The following is a 21561-nucleotide window of genomic DNA, read 5'->3' as shown; positions in this document are numbered from 1 at the left end:
TCTACGGACTCCTGGTATCTTCACATTCCCAGCGGACAAGACCTAAGGGAAGGGGCGTGCGGAAGAAGGGAAGCTGTGGCCCCTGGCCGCCTCTTTTCCCACCGCCTGCGGCCCGCTTTCCCCCCGCGCAGCCTCGCAGATGGTCTCGTCCACTCCGGCCGCAGTCCACGTGGGCGAGGGTGCGCGGCGGCTGCGCCGGCCGGCTGGGCTGTGACCGTCGGACGTGAGGCGCTGCGGGACGGTCTACCCGCCAGCCTGGCTGCCACCCCAAAATAAACCGCGAGCGTGGGCCTCGCCACAGGTAAAGCGGGAGCCGCCGGAGCGCGAGGGGCGCGCTCCTGGTGGGGTTCGGGCCCGGACGCGCCCACGTGCAGGCCCCGCCTGGGGCCTCAGGGCTCTCGGGTCTCCGCGGCCCAGTCGGGGGCAATTAGTCTTGTTTAGTTTTGTTATTTTTCCTAGTCGACGAGTCGAAAACGCAACCATGCTTATCTGTTAGCACGTTTTGCGGAAGGAAGCCTAGCTTGTCAGCTGGCTTCCTGCGGAAGTTCGCTATGGAGACCTGTTAGGAAAGGCCCTTTCTTACGATGCCATTTTCCCATTCACCCCTTTTTCATCTCCGAATTTCACTTATTAGCCTTACAGAGGTAGAAATATTGAACCTGGAAAAACGGTACTTCGGTCCCAATTCCTATTCCTAGCGAAGAACTAAGAACGGTTCAACACACCTGAAGGTGTGTTGGATTTACTGCTGTCACCACTCAGGGCTTTTATGCACGGCTGCAAACCTTACCCTCTTTTGAATACTGTGTAGACAAATGAGTTATCCGTAGTTGGAACTGATTCATTTCTATCCAACAAAACAAACATTGGATTAGTGCAAGGCTAATGGGAGGGTGGGTCCAGAGATGGGACCCAGCCCAGCTCCCGTGACCGAACAATTCATCAATTGTTCAGAGGTGTATACAGCGATGAAATGACGAAGAGAGGTTAGTGCACTTGTAATTGCAAATGGCATAACCATTAGTTGTATGCAAAAGGTCCTTTAATGAATATGAATGGAATTCAAAAGTTCATCTGAGTGATATGGGAGGAGTATTAATGTGAGCGTGGGATTTCAGGAGTTTGCTTTGAAATCCAAGCAGGATGAAATGCTTAGACAAATTTAAAAGTCAAAAAACATTTTAGCGCTGCTTTGGGGCCTTAAGAATCATCTTATTGTACCCATAACCTTTTTAAAAAATTGTTATTTAAAGAATAGTTCTTGAACTCTCCATCCCATGGGCCAGTAAATTTTCCCACCACCACAAGAAATAGTCTTGTCAGCTAGTACAACTGAGACCTTCTGGCTTCCTTCTGACAGAGAATCAGTGTTGTAAGTTTTAGTGAAAACTTGACAGATTTGAAGGGTCATTTTCTACCAGAATTTAATAAAAAGCACCTATCCCACAAGGTTGTTGTGCATCCTTGCTTCCTTTCTAAAACCATTTCATAATGACAGTGAGACTTTGACTTTTATAAATCTCTTTGAGGAAATTTCCCTAAACTATAAATCTCCAGGAGGAGGTTAGACTGTCAATATCCGGTCCAATTCAGATCATAAAACCAGCTGAATTCCAATATGTAGAAAAGCAAATAAAAAAGTTGTATGCTGCACTTAACTCAGCAGCATTCATTTATATTTGGATGTGTAATCAATAATCGTGATAATGGCTCACGTTTGTTGAGCATTTTCCATAGGCTGGACTCCAGGCTGTATTTTATAAGGATTTTCTTATTTAACGTAAAATTATATGTAGCAAGTCTATTTTTCTAATTAAGCTGGATAAAGATAAGATTTCTTCATAATTTCCTCATGAAAATCTTTTTAAAAACTGCTTTTTCAGTCAAAGTGTTCATGTGTTCATTGCTGGTTGCATTATGTATTTCTGTCACTTCATTTTGCTTGCTAGTTTTGACCTTTTGTTTTTGAAGGCTTTTCTTTTTCTTTTTCGACAGCCAAAAAACAAAATTTGTCAAAATTGGTTTTGTTCAATTCCCTTTTGAGGAACAGCTTTATCTTAATCAACAGTGTTCAGCCCTGAGAATAAAGCAAGAAACAGTCTTCTAGATAATAGTGATATTTTGATAATTCATTTAGGACAAGGTAGATTTCTTCTTGTTTTTTATTTTGTGAGTAACGTATATACATAAAATGCATTTGAATAATTCAGTGGTTTGATCAACAGTCTGCTTCTTAGGTGTCCTTCAAATTTCAAGAATGCTAAATTACATCATCTTATTTCCTCTGAATACTAAATAAACAGATTATTGGGTTCATCTGTAATTTAAACATTTACAGATTTTTGTTTTAAATGGTGTTCTTCTACCAATGGTTTTGCTTTTTTTTGCTTTTTTTTTTTTTTTTTAAATTGTAAAGCAATCTTTATTTTTCCAGTTCAGAAGTTCCTGTCTTTTGGTTTGTAACTGGGACTACCTTGCTTTTGGCTTTTCTTGTGCTTAAGGAACATCTGACTCTATCATCTATATTTATTAAACATCTTTTAGTTAGAAAAAAGATTCTCCAGTTTATCATTTTATTGTTTGAATACTGTTTTAAACATTTAAGTAAAGTAAGTTTCTCTCTTTTGATGGTTATATATTTCCTTTGTAGGCTACTTTAAGAAAAATGGCTTTGTCAGCCCAACAGATACCCAGATGGTTCAATTCAGTTAAGTTGAGTAGCCTCATTACAGCTACACAACTCGGAAAACATTTTCAGAGACCAGGAAGAACATTGTCGCATGGCTTTTCTGCTCAGCCTCAGATGTCCTCTGACAATTGCTTTCTCCGGTGGGGATTTAAGACGTATAGGACTTCCTCCTTGTGGAATAGTTCCCAGTCTACCAACTCAAGTAGGCAAGAGATTAGTTCCGCCCAGAGTGCTCTGCTTCCTTCCATCAATGAGCAGACACAGAAGACACAAAGGATACCCAGCTTTGATTCTGAGCTATCTCTAGAAGGTAATTCTGAACTTCCAGAAAAGTCCTCTTTGCCCCACTTTGTTAGTTTGAACAAGTTAACTGTTTATAGTCTTTTAGTCCATGTCAAGTCATAACTTTGTACCACACAAGAAAAAGAACAATGCTGGTTCTATTAATTTACTTCTATTATACCTTTATGTGACTAGAAAAACAAGTTTGTAAATTAACATTTTATATATATATGTGTATATATATATGTGTGTATATCATGTTACGTCTAGTTATATGTATATAACAGTTGCTTTCTAAATACTTTATCATTTAGATTCTTTATAAAAAATTTTTCAGCTGGTAATTAGGTTTATTAGGGAATAATTGATCCTAATTTTATATGCCTGATTAGGATATAATTTTATCCAAGTAAAATTCATTGCTTTTGAGTATACAGTTTTATGAATTTTGACACACACCTTTAATTGTATAACAGCCCCCACAATCAACAAACCAAAAATAACACAAATGGAAGGCCCCTGAAAGCACCCTTGTGTCATTTTTTAGTCAGTCCTCGCCCTTCTGTGTTTCCTGTCTTAGGAATATTTGTGTAAAAGGAATATTTCACCACAATGAGGTGATGTTAGGTTAAACAGAATATGAAAGAAAGCTGGGTTAAGGATGGCAGGGAGGACAGACTGGCTGTAAGAAATAAGAAAGAGCAGTGTTATGAAGCAAAAAATAGAACAAAAAAATCATAGTCTTGATTCTTTAGCTTAAGGTTGGTCACAGTTCCCAGTGTCTTCCATACCTTGTTTGGTTTAAACAAAACAAAATATCATAATAAAGGCTGTACCAGAGAGAGTCATGTCCTTAGGGAAGGACTACAGGTGGCAGAAATAGAATCACAGAAGTCCTTTTAAAGTACTTTTTAAAAATTTTTTAATGTTTATTTATTTTTGAGAGACAGAGCATGAACAAGGGAGAGGCAGAGAGAGAAGGAAACAAGCAGGCTCCAGCCTCTGAGCTGTCAGCACAGAACCGAACTCAGGACTTGAGTCCTGAGATCATGACCTGAGCTGAAGTCGGACGCTTAACCAGAGTACTTGAGAATAACTTAGAGGAAAGGTGATTGCATCAAAAGACATTTCAGGGGGCCCCTGGGTGGCTCAGTTGGTGAGGCATCTGACTTTTGATTAAGTTCGTGAGATTGAGCCTCATGTTGGGTTCTGCACTGACAGTGTAGAGTCTGCTTGATATTCTTTCTCTCTCTCTCTCTCTCTTTTTCTCTCCCTCTCTCCCCCCACACCTCTCCTCTATTCACGCTTGCTCTCTCAAAATAAATAAATAAAGATTTTTTTAAAATTTCAGATGATAACGATTTTAACCCATAGAAATCAGGCTGGTAGAATATGTTGTGTTTTGGGCCAGTTTAACAAACTATGGTAGAATCTATCTCAAAATGTGCTTGAAGGTCAGTTGATCTTTAGCATTCTTACCTGTTGATTAAAAGTAAAATAAAGGAAAGGAATTTTGTATAGGACTTCCTTTCTTATCTCACAGGAATAGCAGTTGATTTCTCTATAAATAGTCTTAACCTTACCTCTTAGAAGGTGGAAAATATTTGAACTTCTCAGATCTTTAATTCTGAAATGGTTCCAAGATTTAAAAATAAGCAAACCAGGGAAGAGGTCTAGCTTTAGTCATACAGACTGGAGAGCTAACTGCCTCTCTCTCTCTACATGGCTGGCTTCAAAGCACTGGACGATTTGCCTCCATTGTCTCCGTTGCAGCCAGTGTCCGAGGAGGAGGCCATTCAGATTATTGCAAACCCTCCGTTGCCCCCAGATACATTCACGCTTCGAGACTATGTGGATCATTCTGAGACTCTGCAGAAATTAGTGCTTCTAGGTAAGTCTGAATAACCTACAAGTACTTCTTGCTGTATTCTTCACTTGTTTTTTTTTTTTTTTTGCTTGCCTTACTTTGTTCAAATCAGCATTCTTAATCTTTATCAAGATGAACAGAAGTCAAATAGTGTGAAAATCCTTCTCATGAAAAACCATACTCTCTGCTTCTTCCTTCCTGACCTTCATGCCTTTCCCCAGAGGTATCCACTTAACTTTCACAGCTCTTTCTGTTTGCGGTTAACCTTTGTTTATATAATTGTTTATAGTGTTACTGCTTGGTTCATCAGTTTTAGATTTTAGTTGATCTCTTGTGTGTACACACATACTCTTCCCCTGCTCAATTTGCCCAGTATAGTTATGGTAACAATTTTTAGATGAATCATCAGTCATCAGTTACATTATGACTATAAATATTGTTTGCTGTTCCTGGGATTGTTTTCCTTCCTGTACAACTTTTCATTTTTCCATAGTTAATGATAATTCTTGTTTTTCCTTTGATTAGTTTTCTTTATTTCTAGAGCCAAATTTTCCCACACCTTCCACTAGCCTCACAGGACAATTTTTCCTACAGTAAACCCTATTGGGTGAGGATTTACTTCCTTCCCCGTCTCCCCAACTTTTCTCCTGAAGCCCACTGCCCCCCTAATTTGGATGGTTTCTCTCTAGGCCTGCTCCAGACTATTTTAGCTTGTTGGCTGAGAGGACGTACTTGGGCCTGGAGAGTTGAAGGCAGTCAAGGGACCCCACCACAGACTTTTTTACTTGGTCCTTTCATTTTCAGTCCAGCACCATATTGCAGCCTTCTGCTTTTCTCATTATCTCTGGGTCTGGCACTTCTCAGACTTTGTTTTCCCAGGTGACAAGCCTCTCTCCTGGGAGATTGAGAGGAACAGGGTAGGTGAGGGATTCTCTCTCCAGTCCATCTCCTTCTCTCATTCTCCAATCACTGCCATAGTTTAGATCCTCATTTTTCACTGGAAAATTAGGAGCTTCCTAACTTGATAGTCCTCTTATCAGCAACATTACCCTGATGATCCCTAATATCAGTTCTCTTTCTAAAATGCAGGTCTGACTATGTCAGTGAGCTACTTGAAGTCCTTCAGAGCTTTCCCAGGACATCTGAGCTGTGCCTGGTCTGGCCCCTGCTTACCTTTTCAGCTTCACTGCTTGCCCCTTCCCTCCTTTTGGTTGGCCAGCTCTGACAGCTGGAAAACTTAATTCAAGTTCAAGTAACTTCTAAAATGTCCCCTGTGGCCCTCCACTGGGCCTTCCTATCACCCGCAGCTTACTGCCTTTCTATCCTTAATGACAGTATTACAGTTGCTTACTTATCTGTTCCTGTGCAAGTTACCCACATGTACAGGGAATGGCCTTTGTTCTCACAAAGCTTCAAGTCTTCAGAAGCATCTAAATAAAAATCTGTAAGAATAATCAGACTGCAAGGATGAAAGGTAAAGTGATACGTGCCACAGAAGACATACGAATAAAGTGTTCTGTGGGTTCAAAGGAGAGAAAAAGATAACATTTACTGCAAACAGGAGAGTCTGCCCCCTTCTTTTTTTTTTTTTAATGTTTTTAATTTATTTCTGAGAGACAGAGAGAGAGAGACAGCATGAGCAAGGGAGGATTAGAGAGAGAGGAAGACACAGAATCCAAAACAGGCTGCAGGCTCTGAGCTGTCAGCACAGAGCCCGATGCGGGGCTCAAACCCACAAATGGTGAGATCATGACCTGAGCCAAAGTCGGACGCCCAACCGATTGAGCCACCCAGGTGCCCCAGAATCTGGCCCCTTCTTTTTGGAACAGCTTCCCCTAGCCTTATGAGAAGTGCTGTGGATAATACAAGGTAAACAGAAGACATGGCCCCTGCCTTTAAATAATTTACAGCATATTTACTAGTTTTAGAATATGTTTCAGCTCTTCCTTCATCTGTATGTTGATACGTAGACAACATATCTTGGAAGTAACTTAAATGACAGAACCTTAGAGGAGCCATGATTGCATGGTCAGACAGTATTTTTGAGGACCCTAGCATCCTGGTGCCCCCCTGCTTCTCAGATCTGTTTTCTGCCTTTCTCTGCCCATTCTGTATCCCAGGAGGCGAACCTCTGTGCACTAGATCTCCTTTGCCAGCTGGCTCCTGGGCAGCTTCCACCAGTGGGAGGCACTTGGAGGAAGAGAGGGAGAGCAGGTGGGAGTATTGTTTTCCGCGTTCCCTCCCTGCTCTGGGTCCTGTAACTGCCTTGCTCCATGACAACAGCTCCAACCGAGCAGCCCTTTCTTAACAGCTTGCAGCTCCCTGTGGGTTCGGGTAATACTTTTTGCGCCCTGTCTCGTTAGCACTAGGAATGCCCTTGTTGATCCCCTCAACTCTGTGACACCACAGGGTATAGAGTCTCTTCATTAAAGTCTTTTTGTTTGCACTTTCTAGGGCAATATCTATTGCCTGCCAGACTTTGATGGATACACTAAATATGTACAACCATAACGGTATACAGTGGTCATATTTTTAGTTACTGAACAGATTAAACCAACTTAGACTGTGGTCACTTAGATGTTAATGTCGTGTATTATTCATTTTTTATATCCCCAGAGCCTCACAGGAGTGCCTGGTCCATAGTAGGAATTCAGTGATTATTTTTTCAAGTTAATGAAATCTTAAGTAAGCCCAAGTGATTTGTGCCAACAGCAGTGTGCACTCCCGATGAGATTCTGCTCTCCTCTTGCTGTTAAAAAGCAGCTTTTCAGGATTTCTATGTCAGCACAGTCAGGGTGTGACAGCTCACGCTGAGCAAGGCACTTCAGCACATGTCAGCTGTAAGATTAAGTTAAATTTGAAGTCTGAACCCTTTATGTTATTTTTAAAGTACCTCTTCCCACATTTATCACAGATTTTTAGAACTAGTTTCTCTCTTGTCTTTTCATCAATTTTAATTTATTTTTCTATTAATGTTACTTTTAAATTATAAAAGAATTATATCTAGTTGTTAATAATGCAAGTATCTTAAGAGAAAGAACTCTCACCTTCTCTGCATATTCATTTCCACTTTCCAAAGGTAACCCTATCACCAATTTGTTAATAGCTTTCCCTGCCTTTTTCTCTGCAGATATATTTATTACAGAAAACTGTACAAGGGTTTTATATTTTTATGTAGTCAAGCTTAATATTTTTAAAACTATGTTCTTCTAGTAGTTGTAGTTAGTACACATTTAGATTCTAAGTGTAGTTATGAAAACAGTTATTTTTTAAATGTATAGCTAGTGGTCCCATTGTATTTTAATGAATTGTCCATCTTTCATTATTAATTTGAAGTGCCATTATTATTGTATGCAATCTTTTATTTTATTTAGCTCATCCTGGATCTGTTTCTGTTCTTCATTCTGTGAGTGTGTTTGTGTAATCTGTTTTTCTGTTCATGATCATCTTATATCAATGCCTGTTTAATATCAAGAAATACGGGTTTAGAAATATGTTTGTATATAATAATATATGGAATTATAAATTATTTTTCTGGTTGTGTACACCATTAAAGAAAGGGTGTTTTTATTTCTTTGCTTTTATATTTAAGACTATAAAGTGGCATCTGGAAATCAGTTTTTAGAGTTACTTTTAACCTGAAGAAATATTTTTAAGAATATAAAATTTAAGTCTAACCTGAGGTTTTACATTATCTTCAAAGGTTTATTCTCAAGGTAAGAAATAGGCCTTTCCTCTTCATGTTTATTTTTTTGAACCAGATAAAAGGGAAAAAATGAGAAAATACAATGCTCAGTTTTAATGAGAATTTTGAATTACAGGTTACTTTGATTCCTTGCCTAATTAATGTTGACATCTAATTATATCATAACCAGAGAATACTTTAAAATAACAACTTGCTTTTTCCCTCTTCTTCCTTTCTCCTGTCCCTTGTCTCATATACTTAGACTACCTAAGATTATAAGGATATGTGAGGGTTAAAGGTTGTATACTTCCTCCTGTGTTGCGTATTTGAGGACTGTATATGCTCACCTCTTCTCACACAGATATTTCTTGAGCTTCTTCAAGGTACTTGTCTTTATACTGAAGACCTGTAGATTACAGTGAATAAGACATCAGGTTATTTTTATTTCCCTTCTAGAGGGGATCATAAGTATATATATACATATATATATATTTTTTTAAATTTTATTTATTTATTTAGAGAGACAGAGAGAGGGAGAGACAGCATCCCAAGCAGACCTCATGCTGTCAGTGCAAAGCCTGATGCAGGGCATGAACTCGTGAACTGAGAGATCATGACCTGAGCCAAAATTAAGAGTTAGACACTAGCAGTGCCTGGGTGGCTCACTGGTAAGGAGTCTAGCTCTTGGCTCTAGTCAAGATCTCATGGTTCATGGCTTCAAGCCCTGCGTTGGGCTCTGTGCTGACAGCTCAGAGCCTAGAGCCTGCTTCAGATTCTGTGTCTCCCTCTCTCTCTGCCCCTCCCCTGCTTGTACTCTGTCTCTCAAAAATAAATAAATGTTAAAAATTTTTTTTAAAAAAGAGTTGGACACTTAACCAACTGAGCCACCCAGGTTCCCCATCATAAGTATATTTTTTACATAATGCTTATAACTAAGGAAATGACAGACTTCAAATAATTTATTTCTAGGGTTTGTTACACTGTAGAATTACCAGTTAAGCAGTTCCTATGGAAATCACCAGGAGCTCATAAACATCCTTAAACAATATTCAAGAAAGCTTAGATAAAAGTGATGATCTTAGCTAGGTCAGTATGACTCGGTAAATTTGTTTTGGGTAGAAATTTAGCCCCAAATGCACTGTTTTCCTCTATACATGACTTTGAAATAAGTACTATATTGCATTTTAATTTAATTTTATTTCTGCAACCTGTTTAGTTTAAATATGTTTAGAAGTTTCCATTGGCCCATCTCGGTTTTCCTTTAGACAGGTTGTTGATCTTCATCAGTAATTTTTTGTGTTTTTGTCTATGAAGTTTAATGACCTAGCTAAACTGTTTTCCTCAAACAGTATTTGCAATTTATTATAGGAGTGGATCTCTCAAAGATAGAAAAACATCCAGATGCAGCCAACCTCCTTCTGAGACTGAATTTTGAAAAAGACATTAAGCAAATACTCATGTTTCTTAAAGATTTGGGTTTAGAGGATAACCAGCTGGGAACATACCTGACTAAAAACTATGCTATCTTCTCTGAAGACCTTGAAAATCTTAAAACCAGGTAGGGCTTTTAAAGTGGTTTGTATATAACCCGAGAAGTGGTTTTGGTTACAAAGGAAATGTATGTGTAAGTTATTTTTAAGTCTTAGCTGCATAAGGATTGGCTGATAATGAACATGAATGTTACCATTTTTCTTGTTATAAATTTTCTTTGATCAAGATTAAGTATCTAAGACAGTTTACTATTCAACTACATACTTTGATGTGTTCAACTTCTTGCTGAGTCAGTCTTAACTGTTTCTCTTCAGAAACTAGAATAAAAAATTTTTTAATCCATTAACAGATGGCTGAATTATCTGAGAGTGCACTTAAATTATGAAAGCCTGAACTTTTTGTGGTTTTTTTATTTTTCTAGCCAATTTTTGATTGTAGACATTTGACATCCTCTTGGCACATTATTATATAATTTGCCTAATCATTTCCGTAAGTTGGCTATTTTGGTTGTTCCTTTTTTTCTTCTTTAAAAAGCATTTCTATAAACATCTTTGTACTTCATTTAGCATTCAAAGAATTTTTTAAATCTGTGAGAATCAATACTGTGAGATGAGACACCATTGATCTGTGAGATAAGAATCCTGCTAGGCATTGGGAACACCACAGAGAACAGACAGAGCCCTTGTTCCTCTAAATCCACGTTTGAATTATCATCGTCCCCACTTCTTACCCAAGAGTCAGTTCTTCCCTGCATTCCCAGATAAAGCACTACTCACCTTCTTGCCCAAATTAGAAATATGTGTTAACTTTGGCTTTTCTTCTTTTAGTATCCTCATCTAATAAATTACCTATCAGCTCCATTTTTATCTCTCTCAAATCAGTCAATGCATTTCTCTTAATCTTCACTGCGAGGGTTACCTCAGGTCCCCGTCATTTCACATGAAGATTACTGCAACAGTCTCCTAACAGGTCCACCTCTAGTCTTCACCTCCAGGTTATTCTTACACTGCTGCATTTCAGAGAACTGTGCAGTTCCTTGAGCCATCAGAGTCCACAATGTCTTGTCTCTGGATTAGGAAAAAACTAAATGAAAAACGGGATTCCTTACATTGAACAATTTGAGCTCTTAGATATGTAAGGCACCTAGCTAGACTTGAACCACAAAAGATAGACCTGCACACTCTCTCGTCGTGGGACTTACAGTCTGGTATAATATAAATAGGCTATTAGAATACAGGGAGAGAATGAAGGAAACACAATCTGACTTTTCCAGACCTGTTTCTCCTGACTGTCTGGAACACTGATCCCTCCCTGTTCAAACACCAGTTTGCTCTATTGTTCAAGATGTATTCAGAGGAAGTGTGTGTACCTGGAGGTGGGGATTGGGAGCCATTTCAGATGCTGCCTGCTGCACTAATACTGTTTTTTTTTTTTAATTGAAGTATAGTTGATACACAATGCTACATTAGTTCCAGGTGTACCACAGAGTAAATGCAGCAAGACTATGTGTTACGCTATGCTCACCACAAGCGTAGCTACCATCCATCACCATCCAACACTATTTCAGTACTTAACTATTGCATTAACTATTAACTATTGCACCATAATATTAATGTCCCCATTTTACAGAGGAGGCACACAGAAGTTTAATCATTTGCCCAAGATTACATAGGTAGTATAAGTGGCAGAGCTGGGATTCAGGCCCACTTAGTCTAACTGCAGAGTCCTGCTACTGAACCATGCTGTCTCCCCACTCCTAATTGTGTGAAGGAAACCTAAGTTTAAAAGAAGCTGAAGATCACACATGCTGCTAACAACTAAGGGATATTCTCCCATAGGCAGCATAGTCTAACGATTCCTAAGTCTGGCTGACTTAACATTCTGGAGCATTTGTTTTAATTACTTGGAATTTTTTAATAGGTAGTTTATCCACATACAACAACAAATAAGCTTCTACTGTAAGAGTCAAGAGTAAGATAATCTTTATTTAATTGAACTTAGCTGCTGTCTCTGGTATGTACAGCAGTCTTATTTTCTTGGATTTCTATAAAAGCAATGATTTTATTATTTTTTTCCTTTGAATGAGGAAAATTTCAACTGTATAAAAAAGTTATTTGATTCTTCATAAGAATTTTCAAATGAATAATCTGCATTTAAATTATTTAAAATTTTTTGTCTGGGCCTTATATCTTTTTATTAGAAAAATTATTACAATGTAGACAAAGGTTTTGATAATGTTTTAATCAGATACTGATTTTTGCTGTGACCAAAAAAAAAAATAGGGGAGGGGGGCAGGGGGGGTAATGCTCCTTCCCCCTACTTATTCCTATCCCTCATCAACCTTCTGAGACCTATCTGTGGAGGCAGCTACTATTACCAAGTTTTGTGTTCAACTTTGCTAAGAATGTTCTATCATCTGCAAGCATATGTGTAGATCTATGTGTACAAATACACATGAATACATACAGTTGGCAGCATTTATGCATACTATTCTGCACCCCACTTTCTTACCTGAACTATATGTTAGAGATAGTTTTGTATTGGCACTTTCTATTCTTTTTAATGCTAGTATAGTTCATACTGAGGATCATCTAGTCCCTTACGGTAAATATGGTGGTGGTCGTTTCCAGTCTCTGCTATCACAAGGCTGCAGTGACTCGTTATCATATGTATCATTTCAAACATAGTAATATGTATCTGTAGGACAGATTTCTACAGGTGGAATTGCTAGGTCAAAGGTTATGTGCATTGATAATTTTAATAGATATTGACAGGTGGTCCTTTGTGAGGTTGTTTTCCCGTTTACACTTCCACCAATATCTTACAGAAGTTCCAACTTCTCTGGTACCCTCACTAATACTGTGTTGTCTAACTTTATGGTTTCAGTTCATTTTGTAGATAAAAATAGTTTCATAAATGAAGTTTGGAGTATCTTTTCATACACTGACTTTCCATTTCCATAAATCACATATGTCCTTTGCCATTTTAAAATCGGGTCTTTTTCTTTCTTACAATGCTTACAAAGCATTTTCTATATTTTAATAAAATTATTTTTTTCTCTATAACATGTAAATACTTGTCACTTGTTTTGACTGTGATGGTGGTGTTTTTGGTTTTTTTTTTTTTGCCTTGCATTTAAAATGTTTATATAGTTAAATTTATTGGTCATTTTTCTCATGAACTCTAAGGGAGTCCTTTAAAGGAGTAGTAGTCACTTTAAAATATAAGCTCTGGTGGCATATGGTATAGAAATATCATTGGCGTTCAATGTAGGCATGCCTGAGTTCAAATCTCAGCTTGGTCATTTGCAGGGGTCCAGCCTCTGCAAGCCAGGGTTGACCCAGAGAGTGATGGTTGGAGTCGGCGAAGAAGACATGGAGCCAACCTCTTCAGGTGGACTGCTCAAATTTATTTTTCAGCTTAGGGTTTTTATATAGCAAATCCAAACAATCATGCTTAAACAATTTACATTTTATGAATACAGTCATGGGACTTAACATTTCTAAGTTTTCTTGGCAACAGTGATTTCACGGTACATGATTTCCACTTCAACCAATAACATTTAACCAGGTAGTCATAACAAAGTTCTACATATTCTTTACTACGTATAGCAGGGTATCTAAGGATAAGTGAAGCATATTGCCAGAATACATGAGATCACAGTGCCCTTTAATTGTTTAAATTCAGTGGGCATGCAAAAACAGGATATACTTGTATCCACGGTTATAGGTGATAGACTCTCACAACCCTTACTAAGAAAGAACAATGTCAACATTTATCATAGATGACGTATGGAAATGTTTTACGTGGATCAACTAGAATTTGGTCTTTGCATTTACCGATCTCATTCTTTGGCCAGAACAATCCATAAGTTGCCTTACAGGCTTGAGATCAGCAGGCAAATATTTCTCTAACACTTTTCCAAGAAAGTCCTCCACAACTAGTAAGTCTTGTTTTTATCTCTGCATATGGCATAAAATGTATTCTTTCTGGCAATTAGACCCATACAAGGAAAATGAATTCTAGGTCTCTTATAGACCCCTTGCATACCGGACTGTCTCCAATTTTGCTAATTGCTATAATATTCATTAGACAACATCTGATTGAGGGGGCAGACATGATATTTAGGTACATTCCTTTTTGGAAGGAGAGGGGGAACGTTGGGCGATTCTGGTTTCATATTAAACCTAGAATAGACTAACAGTGGAAGTGACAGTAAAAGGCACATACCAAGTAGAGAAGAATTCTTCAGGGGGTTCTTCTGACTGCCTTGCAGTCTTTTCCCACAGGTTTTTCCCTGGGCCTTGCCATCAGGGATGACCTGTGCAGTTTCGGTCTCCGGCAGTCATTAATAAGCTTGTGGTCTAACAGAAAGTATTTAACTTCTTCGAATCTGTGTTTCTTCAAATGCAGTGTGGAGAACTTACCTGGTTCACATGTTGTTTGTTTTATCTGATGAGAATTAAAGAAGATAATGTCCTGCTACATAGTAGGCATTTAATAAAACTGTTTCTTACTGTGTTTTTAAGTTTTTCAAATCAATAATGTTATTTCATAGTCATACTTTCTATATTTTACTACCTTATTTTTGTTCCCAGAAACCGAACAGGTAATTTCTCAGTTGTTAACAAAATGCACAATGGAAACCATAGTAAAATTATTTATGAAAATACATACTCAGTAAATTGATTAACTGAAAAAACTCTGGATTTCAGCCATGCTTGAGGATCTTTACAAAAAAAATTTAGAATCTCTTATTTTCTTAATTTATGGATTTTCTGTTCTTAAACAGATGCTATTTGATTTTTTTCTATCAAGTAATAAAACAAGTCAGATTAACTGAAAAGAGAATCAATCTGTTAGTAGATTTCAGAATTATTTGGTTTCTAGGTTAAAATGGGAACCATTCTAAGGTTGGATGGATGCTTGTTTTGCATTAACCATATTTGGGCCATTACTATAGAATGTTTTTACTTATCCCTTTTTTTGTTTGTTACTTTGGGAAGTAGCATGACATTAGTAAATGTTTATCATGTGTACATGTGTTTTTGTTTGTTTCTCTAGAGTGGCTTATCTACAGTCAAAAAATTTCAGTAAGGCACATATTGCACAGATGGTCAGAAATGCGCCATTTTTGCTGAGTTTTTCAGTGGAAAGATTGGATAACAGATTGGGATTTTTTCAGAAAGAACTTGAACTTAGCATGAAGAAGGTAAAGGGGAGAATTCGTATATTCCTGTGTCAGCTTCATTTAGTAACTTAAATCTCACATTTCTAACAGATACCTAGCCCATATGAATTCTATAAATGCCTAGTATTTTTGTACCAGAATGAATTACCCTGCAAGGTTAAATGTATAGCTGTATCATTTTATAATATTCCATCAAGTTGGTGTCTTAAGTTTGCTTTTCAGTATTTGTTTTGTTCTTAAATAGTATTAGGCTTATCTTTTTTCAGGGTTCCTAGCATTTTTCTGACTGGGTCATATTTTAAAATTTAGTTTTTTGTTCCTAATAATGCCTTGTTTTTCCAAACTGGTTGAATATGCATGCATAGTAATATAGATTGTTTTACAACTATAGACTAGAGATCTGATCATTCGTCTCCCAAGGCTACTAACTGGAAGTCTGGAGCCTGTGAAAGAAAACATGAAGGTAGGATGACTTTAAGCTTTTCAGAAATCAGCTTCATTAAGTGTTTAAGAAGAGGGTAGGTTTTGTACTGTCATCTTAAAAGAAAACTAGATTGTGAAAGAAGTTATTTCTAAAAAGGTGGATATAGCAAAGGATACGATAAATACCTAACAAGCATTTTATTTTAGCTAATAACACGTTCACGTGTTTACCAGGTGTTATGGGAGTAAATCACCTTGTAGACATTGAAACGTAATCCTGGAGTAGTGAATTTGGTATCTGGGTGATGCCTGGAAACTGCATCTGTTGCCCAGTTTGAGACTCCAGGTTTATGTCATCTCGGTGGGAGATGAGTTTTGGAGGCTGGATCCAAAAGACGTCTGTGAAGAAACTAGTGGCCAGCACATTGTTCTCCTTAGAACTCTGCCAACTGCCAGCTCCAGTTCTATCATAGAACATACCAGACACACTTTCCTTCCTTCAAGAGGATAGTATAAAGCCAAAGGCAGCTGACAAGTAAGCAAAGCTATAGTAGTATTTGAAGTTATGATATAAGGCCTATTTTCCTGAGGTGCTTAAAGTGTTTCATGTCCAGTTGTTGAGGAAATTTTTATTGAGCACCTGCTCATGCACTGCTAAGGAGATCATCGCTGCTCACATGGAGCTTATAGTCTAGTGGGGGCAAAGCATGCAGAGTAATAAGAGTAGTGGATTGATGGAGGAGCATAGGATACTATAAGTGCTTCCAGTAATCCACATTTGGGTATTTAGTTTTATCATCTCTGTCTGGAATTTTGAGATGGAGCTTTTCTAAATAACACGTATATGAGTGTGCTTGGGAGCAGAGGCTCAAAAACCACTTTGAAAATCTTAACTGCTGGTCAGTGATGTAGGGCCCATCCAGATAGCCTGACCAGGCCTTCCACATCCAAGCAGTATTCTATTTCATAGCTATGATATACTGTAGTTATGGTCAGCATGATGCTCATTGTGCCATGAGTAGTTCGTCCTCATGAGAGGGGCTTGAAATTCATATGACCCCAGAAGCAGGAAGCTATGAACCCTCAAGGGCATTGGCGTAGCCATCTCCAGATTCTAATGTCCTCATTTCAAATTTTGAAGAATCAATGTGTCCTCTGGCATATTACCAAAATAACTGTTTCTATTCATATTCATAGCAACTCTACTTTCTTTTAGGTTTATCATCTTGAACTAGGCTTTAAACATAATGAAATTCAACATATGATCACCCGAGTCCCAAAGATGTTAACTGCAAATAAAAGGAAACTTACAGAGACTTTCGACTATGTGCACAATGTGATGAGCATTCCCCACCACCTCATTGTCAGGTTCCCACAGGTAACAGGTGCACAACTCAAAGAGCTGTCGTTGTCCTTCATGCAGAACTGCTGTCTGTGTGCATAGTGCTGATCCAGTGCAAAACTAGCTTGCTGTTTAGGAAGGAATTGAACCAAATGTAATCTCTTTCTGAGACTGACCATTGTAGAAAGGTCATATTTCTTTTGCTCATCTTTTTAATCAAAAACACAGCTAGCAAACGAAGTTGAGTGATCACTTGTGAAAAGTTAGCAATTTCTGGGACACCTGGGTATCTCAGTCAGTTAAGTGGCCAACCCTTGATTTCAGCTCAGGTCATGATCTCATGGTTCACGGGTTCGAGCCTCTTATCAGGCTGTGCACTCAGCATGGAGCCTGCTTTGGATTCTCTGCCTCCCTCTCTCTCTGCCCCTCCCCCTGCAAAAAATAAATAAATGTTAAAAAAAATGTTCACAACTTCTGGAGCACACGTGTATATCTCCAGAGGAGACACAGTAGTTTTTATCTTTGGTCATTCTGCCTGTTGGAACCTAACGTATTCCCTACTATGTTTTTCTTCATTTAAATCTAAATTAGAATACTTCCCTTAAAGTTTCTTTCAATTCTATGTGTACATTTTATTCATCTATCTAAATCCATTAGTTAACAAGCCATATTGTAATGATCACCTACCAAAGCATAAAACAGTTCTAGTTTGCCATTGTACCAAAGCCATATTTCTATTTTCCAATCTAATCAGACTTTCCTGTTCTTGAGTGAGACATTATCTCCTTGTTCACAAGAATGTTAACTTTTTGAAAGTAGAGATTCTGTCTGATTTATACACTACTGGATTCCCGGTCCCTGTAACTATACCGGAAGATTTAGTAGGCACTAGATAGATATTTGCTGAACAAGTGAAGGATTGAATTTCATTAAAGTGATCTCCGTACCCTGTTTGCTGTATATGTTCTTGATACCAAGATAGGCAAAAGAAACATGACTTTAATGTAATTCAGAACTAGATTGCATTTGGTACAATTCCTTCACAAATAGCAATGTTTATTGACCTATCATACTACACTATGAATGGGCCTTTAATAGAGAATTTTTCTGTCTCATCAAATGTGTATGTATTCATTATTAAAAGTGTCAGAAGCCTGCAGTGGTACAAATTTGGCTCATTGGAACAATTATAAAGTAAGTGGTCTTCAACTAAAAAGCAATGACAATTAGTCTTCCCTTGAGTTGTTAGATAATTCAGTGACAGAGCATGATAAAATAATCTGATTTGGGGATACAAAAATCAATCAGACATGGTCTGTAGTCTTGTGGAATTTGTAATCTAGTGTGGAAGACAAGCTTCTAAAATGTAATTTAATTTACACAATGTTAGAATTTTAACCAGATAGCTTGTAGAGCTATTAATTTAATTTGGTAGGAAAATCATAGAAATCACGATAGCTACTAAGTGTTCACTGTGTGTCAGCTGTGTCTTTGCTCTTTTACTCGTATTGATTGATTTAGTCCTCCCAACAACCATACGAAATAGGTACTATTATTATCCCTATTTTACGAGTGAAGAAAGTAAGCATAAAAGAATTGTCCAAAGGCTACCCAGGTAACAAGGGACAGAGCCAGGATTACAGCTCTGGCAGTCAAGTTTAAAAACCCATGCCCTTAAGTAGGATACGCTACCACTCTAGGAACTGACATTGTCAGTAGAATGAGTGGGGTCTCAAAGGTGGACAGAAACTTTCTGAGGAAACTATAAACTTGACCAGATGCATCAGAATCACTTATTTAAAAACACAGACTTTTAGGCATGCTAAACCCTAACTTCTTAGAAGCCTAGTTATAGAACTGTGATTTCCTTCTTGGGATTCTCAGAGTCCTAGGAATCTGACTAATACTGTTTTTAAAAAATACTGGAAAAATACAATAACTGACAGGGCTGCAAGGGAACTGATATAGACCTTAAAGTTTTGCCTGGTGCTTTAAAAACAGTGGTGTGAAACAGATTTTCTCTTGGCAAAAAAACAGTTCTGGTTGATCTGTTTCTGATTCCTTTTTAAAGTTGCTGCCACTCATGCTGCTCCTTAGGAGCTTTAACCCCAAGATGGGTAAGCCATGCTTTTCCCTGGTTGCTCTTCTAGAGGCCAAGTTAATTTCATTCTGATGCTAATCAGGGAGAGGGAGCAAGCAGAAATTTTACAAAAATAATAAGGAAGCTTCACAGATTGTGAAATCTTACAAATGTTTTGGTATCATAGACCTTGATTTCTGTTTTTTTTTTTTTAAATTTGTTTAGCGTTTAATTTATTTCTGAGAAAGAGAGAGAGAGAGAGAGAGAGAGACAGCATGAGCAGGAGAGGGACAGAATCTGAAACAGGCTCCAGGCTCCGAGCTGGCAGCACAGAGCCCGACGCGGGGCCCGAACCCACGAACCATGAGATCATGACCCGAGCCGAAGTCGGACGCTCAACCGACTGAGCCACCCAGGCGCCCCACATAGACCTTGATTTCTAACCTTCTTTCTCAAACTTGGCAGTTACCAGACTCACCTGGAGCACCTGTGGGCCCCATTCAACGTTTCTGATTAAGTACTTCAGGGGCAAGGCCTGAGGATTTGCTGTTTTAACAACATGTCCTCTATCTGGATTAGTTAATATTCTTTGCCTACAATATGGCCCTTAATTACTTTATAATTGTTCTGTTTATTTGTTTTGAGTCCCTTTTTAATCATAATTTCTTAGCAGAAGCTATCTGGTTTAAACCCTGTGGCATTTGTCATAGTTACTGAGTATGTGGTCAGTACTTTATAGTTGTTAGCCTAGTTAAAATTTTTAGTGAAATAGACATTTTAATAGTTCATCTTTCAGTGAATGATGTTTTTTATTTTAACTTTTTTTTTTCTTTTCTAGGTGTTTAATACAAGGTTGTTTAAAATCAAGGAAAGACATCTGTTTCTTACCTATTTAGGAAGAGCACAGTATGATCCAACAAAACTTAACTACATTTCTTTGGACAAATTAGTGTCTGTGCCTGATGAAATATTTTGTGAAGAGATTGCCAAAGCTTCAGTACAGGACTTTGAAAAATTCTTAAAAACTCTTTAGTGTGTGATGAATGTTAAGATGTAATAATGTAAAATGAACATGTATATGAATGAATTATATATATATATATATTTTTTTTTTTTTTTAAATAAATGCCCAGGCCTCAATTGATACTGGAGCAATTTCTTGATATTGTGAATTGGGGCACTCTCAAAGTAGATCTTTCTTACAAGTTCCTAAGTGACTTAATTTTTCTTTACCTCAACCATTTCCTTTCTTCTTAGGAAGGACAGAACTTAAAATACACCAAGCTTAGAGAAAGAGAGAGTCGCTTTACTATAGGCTGCCACATTGTCATTCTGGTGAAGATGAGAACAGAGGTTTTCCTCTGATGTTCACAGGTGTTTTAACGTGGTTTTGTCACAAGACATCTTTATTTTCTTTGAAATACTATGAGTTTCTGAAGCATGCTATATTATTATTCACCTAATATCTATTATTCATTTAGATAATGCTACAAACACATTCCATTTTGGATTATCTGTACTGTTATCTTCCTGAGCATAGATACTCAAAGTTGCCCACAATTGGCTACTGAGAATCATGAAAAGAAAAAGGATGGGGGGAAAGTAGTTGGAAGGAAAGTAGAATGAGACATAGTAAAAGCCCATAGCAAACCTTTGACTTACTGCCAGTAGGCAAGGATTTACAGCATGAACTGATACTTTTTTCCCCCTCCATTTGTCATTTAGACATTTAATCCTGGGCCAATAATTTAACCTCTGGGTCTAGTTCTTATTTGTAAAACTAGGTGTGACTTTAGCTATCTGCCTTGAGATCGCAGGCTAGGCAGTTAACGCTGGTGGCTCCCAGTGAGCCAGCCTGGTGTTTGCACTCCTCTCCTTCCACACTGACTCTGAGCCAATGAGATTTGGTCCCTGAGACATTATCAAGCAGAAGCTAGATAAGTACTTGCACACTGGGGCTTGTCCACTTGGAACCCTGAGCCACTACGGAGAGAGGTTGGGGGACTCTATTAGAGACAGGAGGTGGAGAGATGTCTGTGGCCAAACCGCAGCTGTTGCAGCCATGCCAGCAGAGCACCACACGTGTGACGGACGAAGCCACCTCCGATATTTCACCTCAGCAGATACCACATGGAGCAGAACCACCCAGCTGAATTCAAAACTTGAGGAAATAATGAAGTGTTTTAAACCACTAACTTTGGGGGTAGTTTGTTGTGCTCCAGGGTTTTGTGATGTGCTATATGTCCAGAAGCCTCATGAGCAACTAAATTTGTAACTGATCAGGGCCAAGTGTAGTGGCCTTCCTGTTAGATATTTTATTCATTTGCCCAACAGACTTTTGAGTTCGTAAAATGCAGTGGTGAGTGTGGCATAACATGCGCCTTCGTGGAGTTCTCCAGTGGATGAGATCAATACACAGAAAACAGTTTCAGCTAAATGACAACTGGTCTTTTTATGGCTCAGAACCTCATTTTGCCTTTATTGAAAAACCACTCATATCAATCAGAATAG

The 21561-nt window shown here is 38.1% G+C and overlaps 1 protein-coding gene across 2 annotated transcripts; it reads left to right on the top strand.

The window, feature by feature from the left end:
* Positions 1–190: 190 nt before the first annotated feature.
* Positions 191–20166, top strand: MTERF3 (mitochondrial transcription termination factor 3). Of its 2 annotated transcripts, none has more exons than XM_077771357.1 (8): positions 191–301; positions 2651–2999; positions 4710–4862; positions 9892–10081; positions 15079–15226; positions 15597–15668; positions 16845–17006; positions 19889–20166. In XM_077771357.1, the coding sequence occupies exons 2-8, from the start codon at positions 2666–2668 to the stop codon at positions 20081–20083; spliced, it is 1254 nt and encodes a 417-aa protein (XP_077627483.1). In that variant the 5' UTR covers positions 191–301; positions 2651–2665; the 3' UTR covers positions 20084–20166. The 2 variants fall into 2 exon arrangements, with proteins under 2 accessions (XP_077627483.1, XP_077627484.1); XM_077771358.1 differs by having other exon boundaries at positions 16845–17013; positions 19889–19973.
* Positions 20167–21561: the final 1395 nt, after the last annotated feature.

The sequence above is a fragment of the Crocuta crocuta genome, unplaced genomic scaffold (assembly GCF_008692635.1).
Source record: "Crocuta crocuta isolate KB4526 unplaced genomic scaffold, BGI_CrCroc_1.0 scaffold235, whole genome shotgun sequence".
NCBI lineage: Eukaryota > Metazoa > Chordata > Mammalia > Carnivora > Hyaenidae > Crocuta > Crocuta crocuta.
The sequence above is the reverse complement of the archived record's forward strand: the minus strand, read 5'-3'. Positions and strand labels throughout refer to the sequence as shown.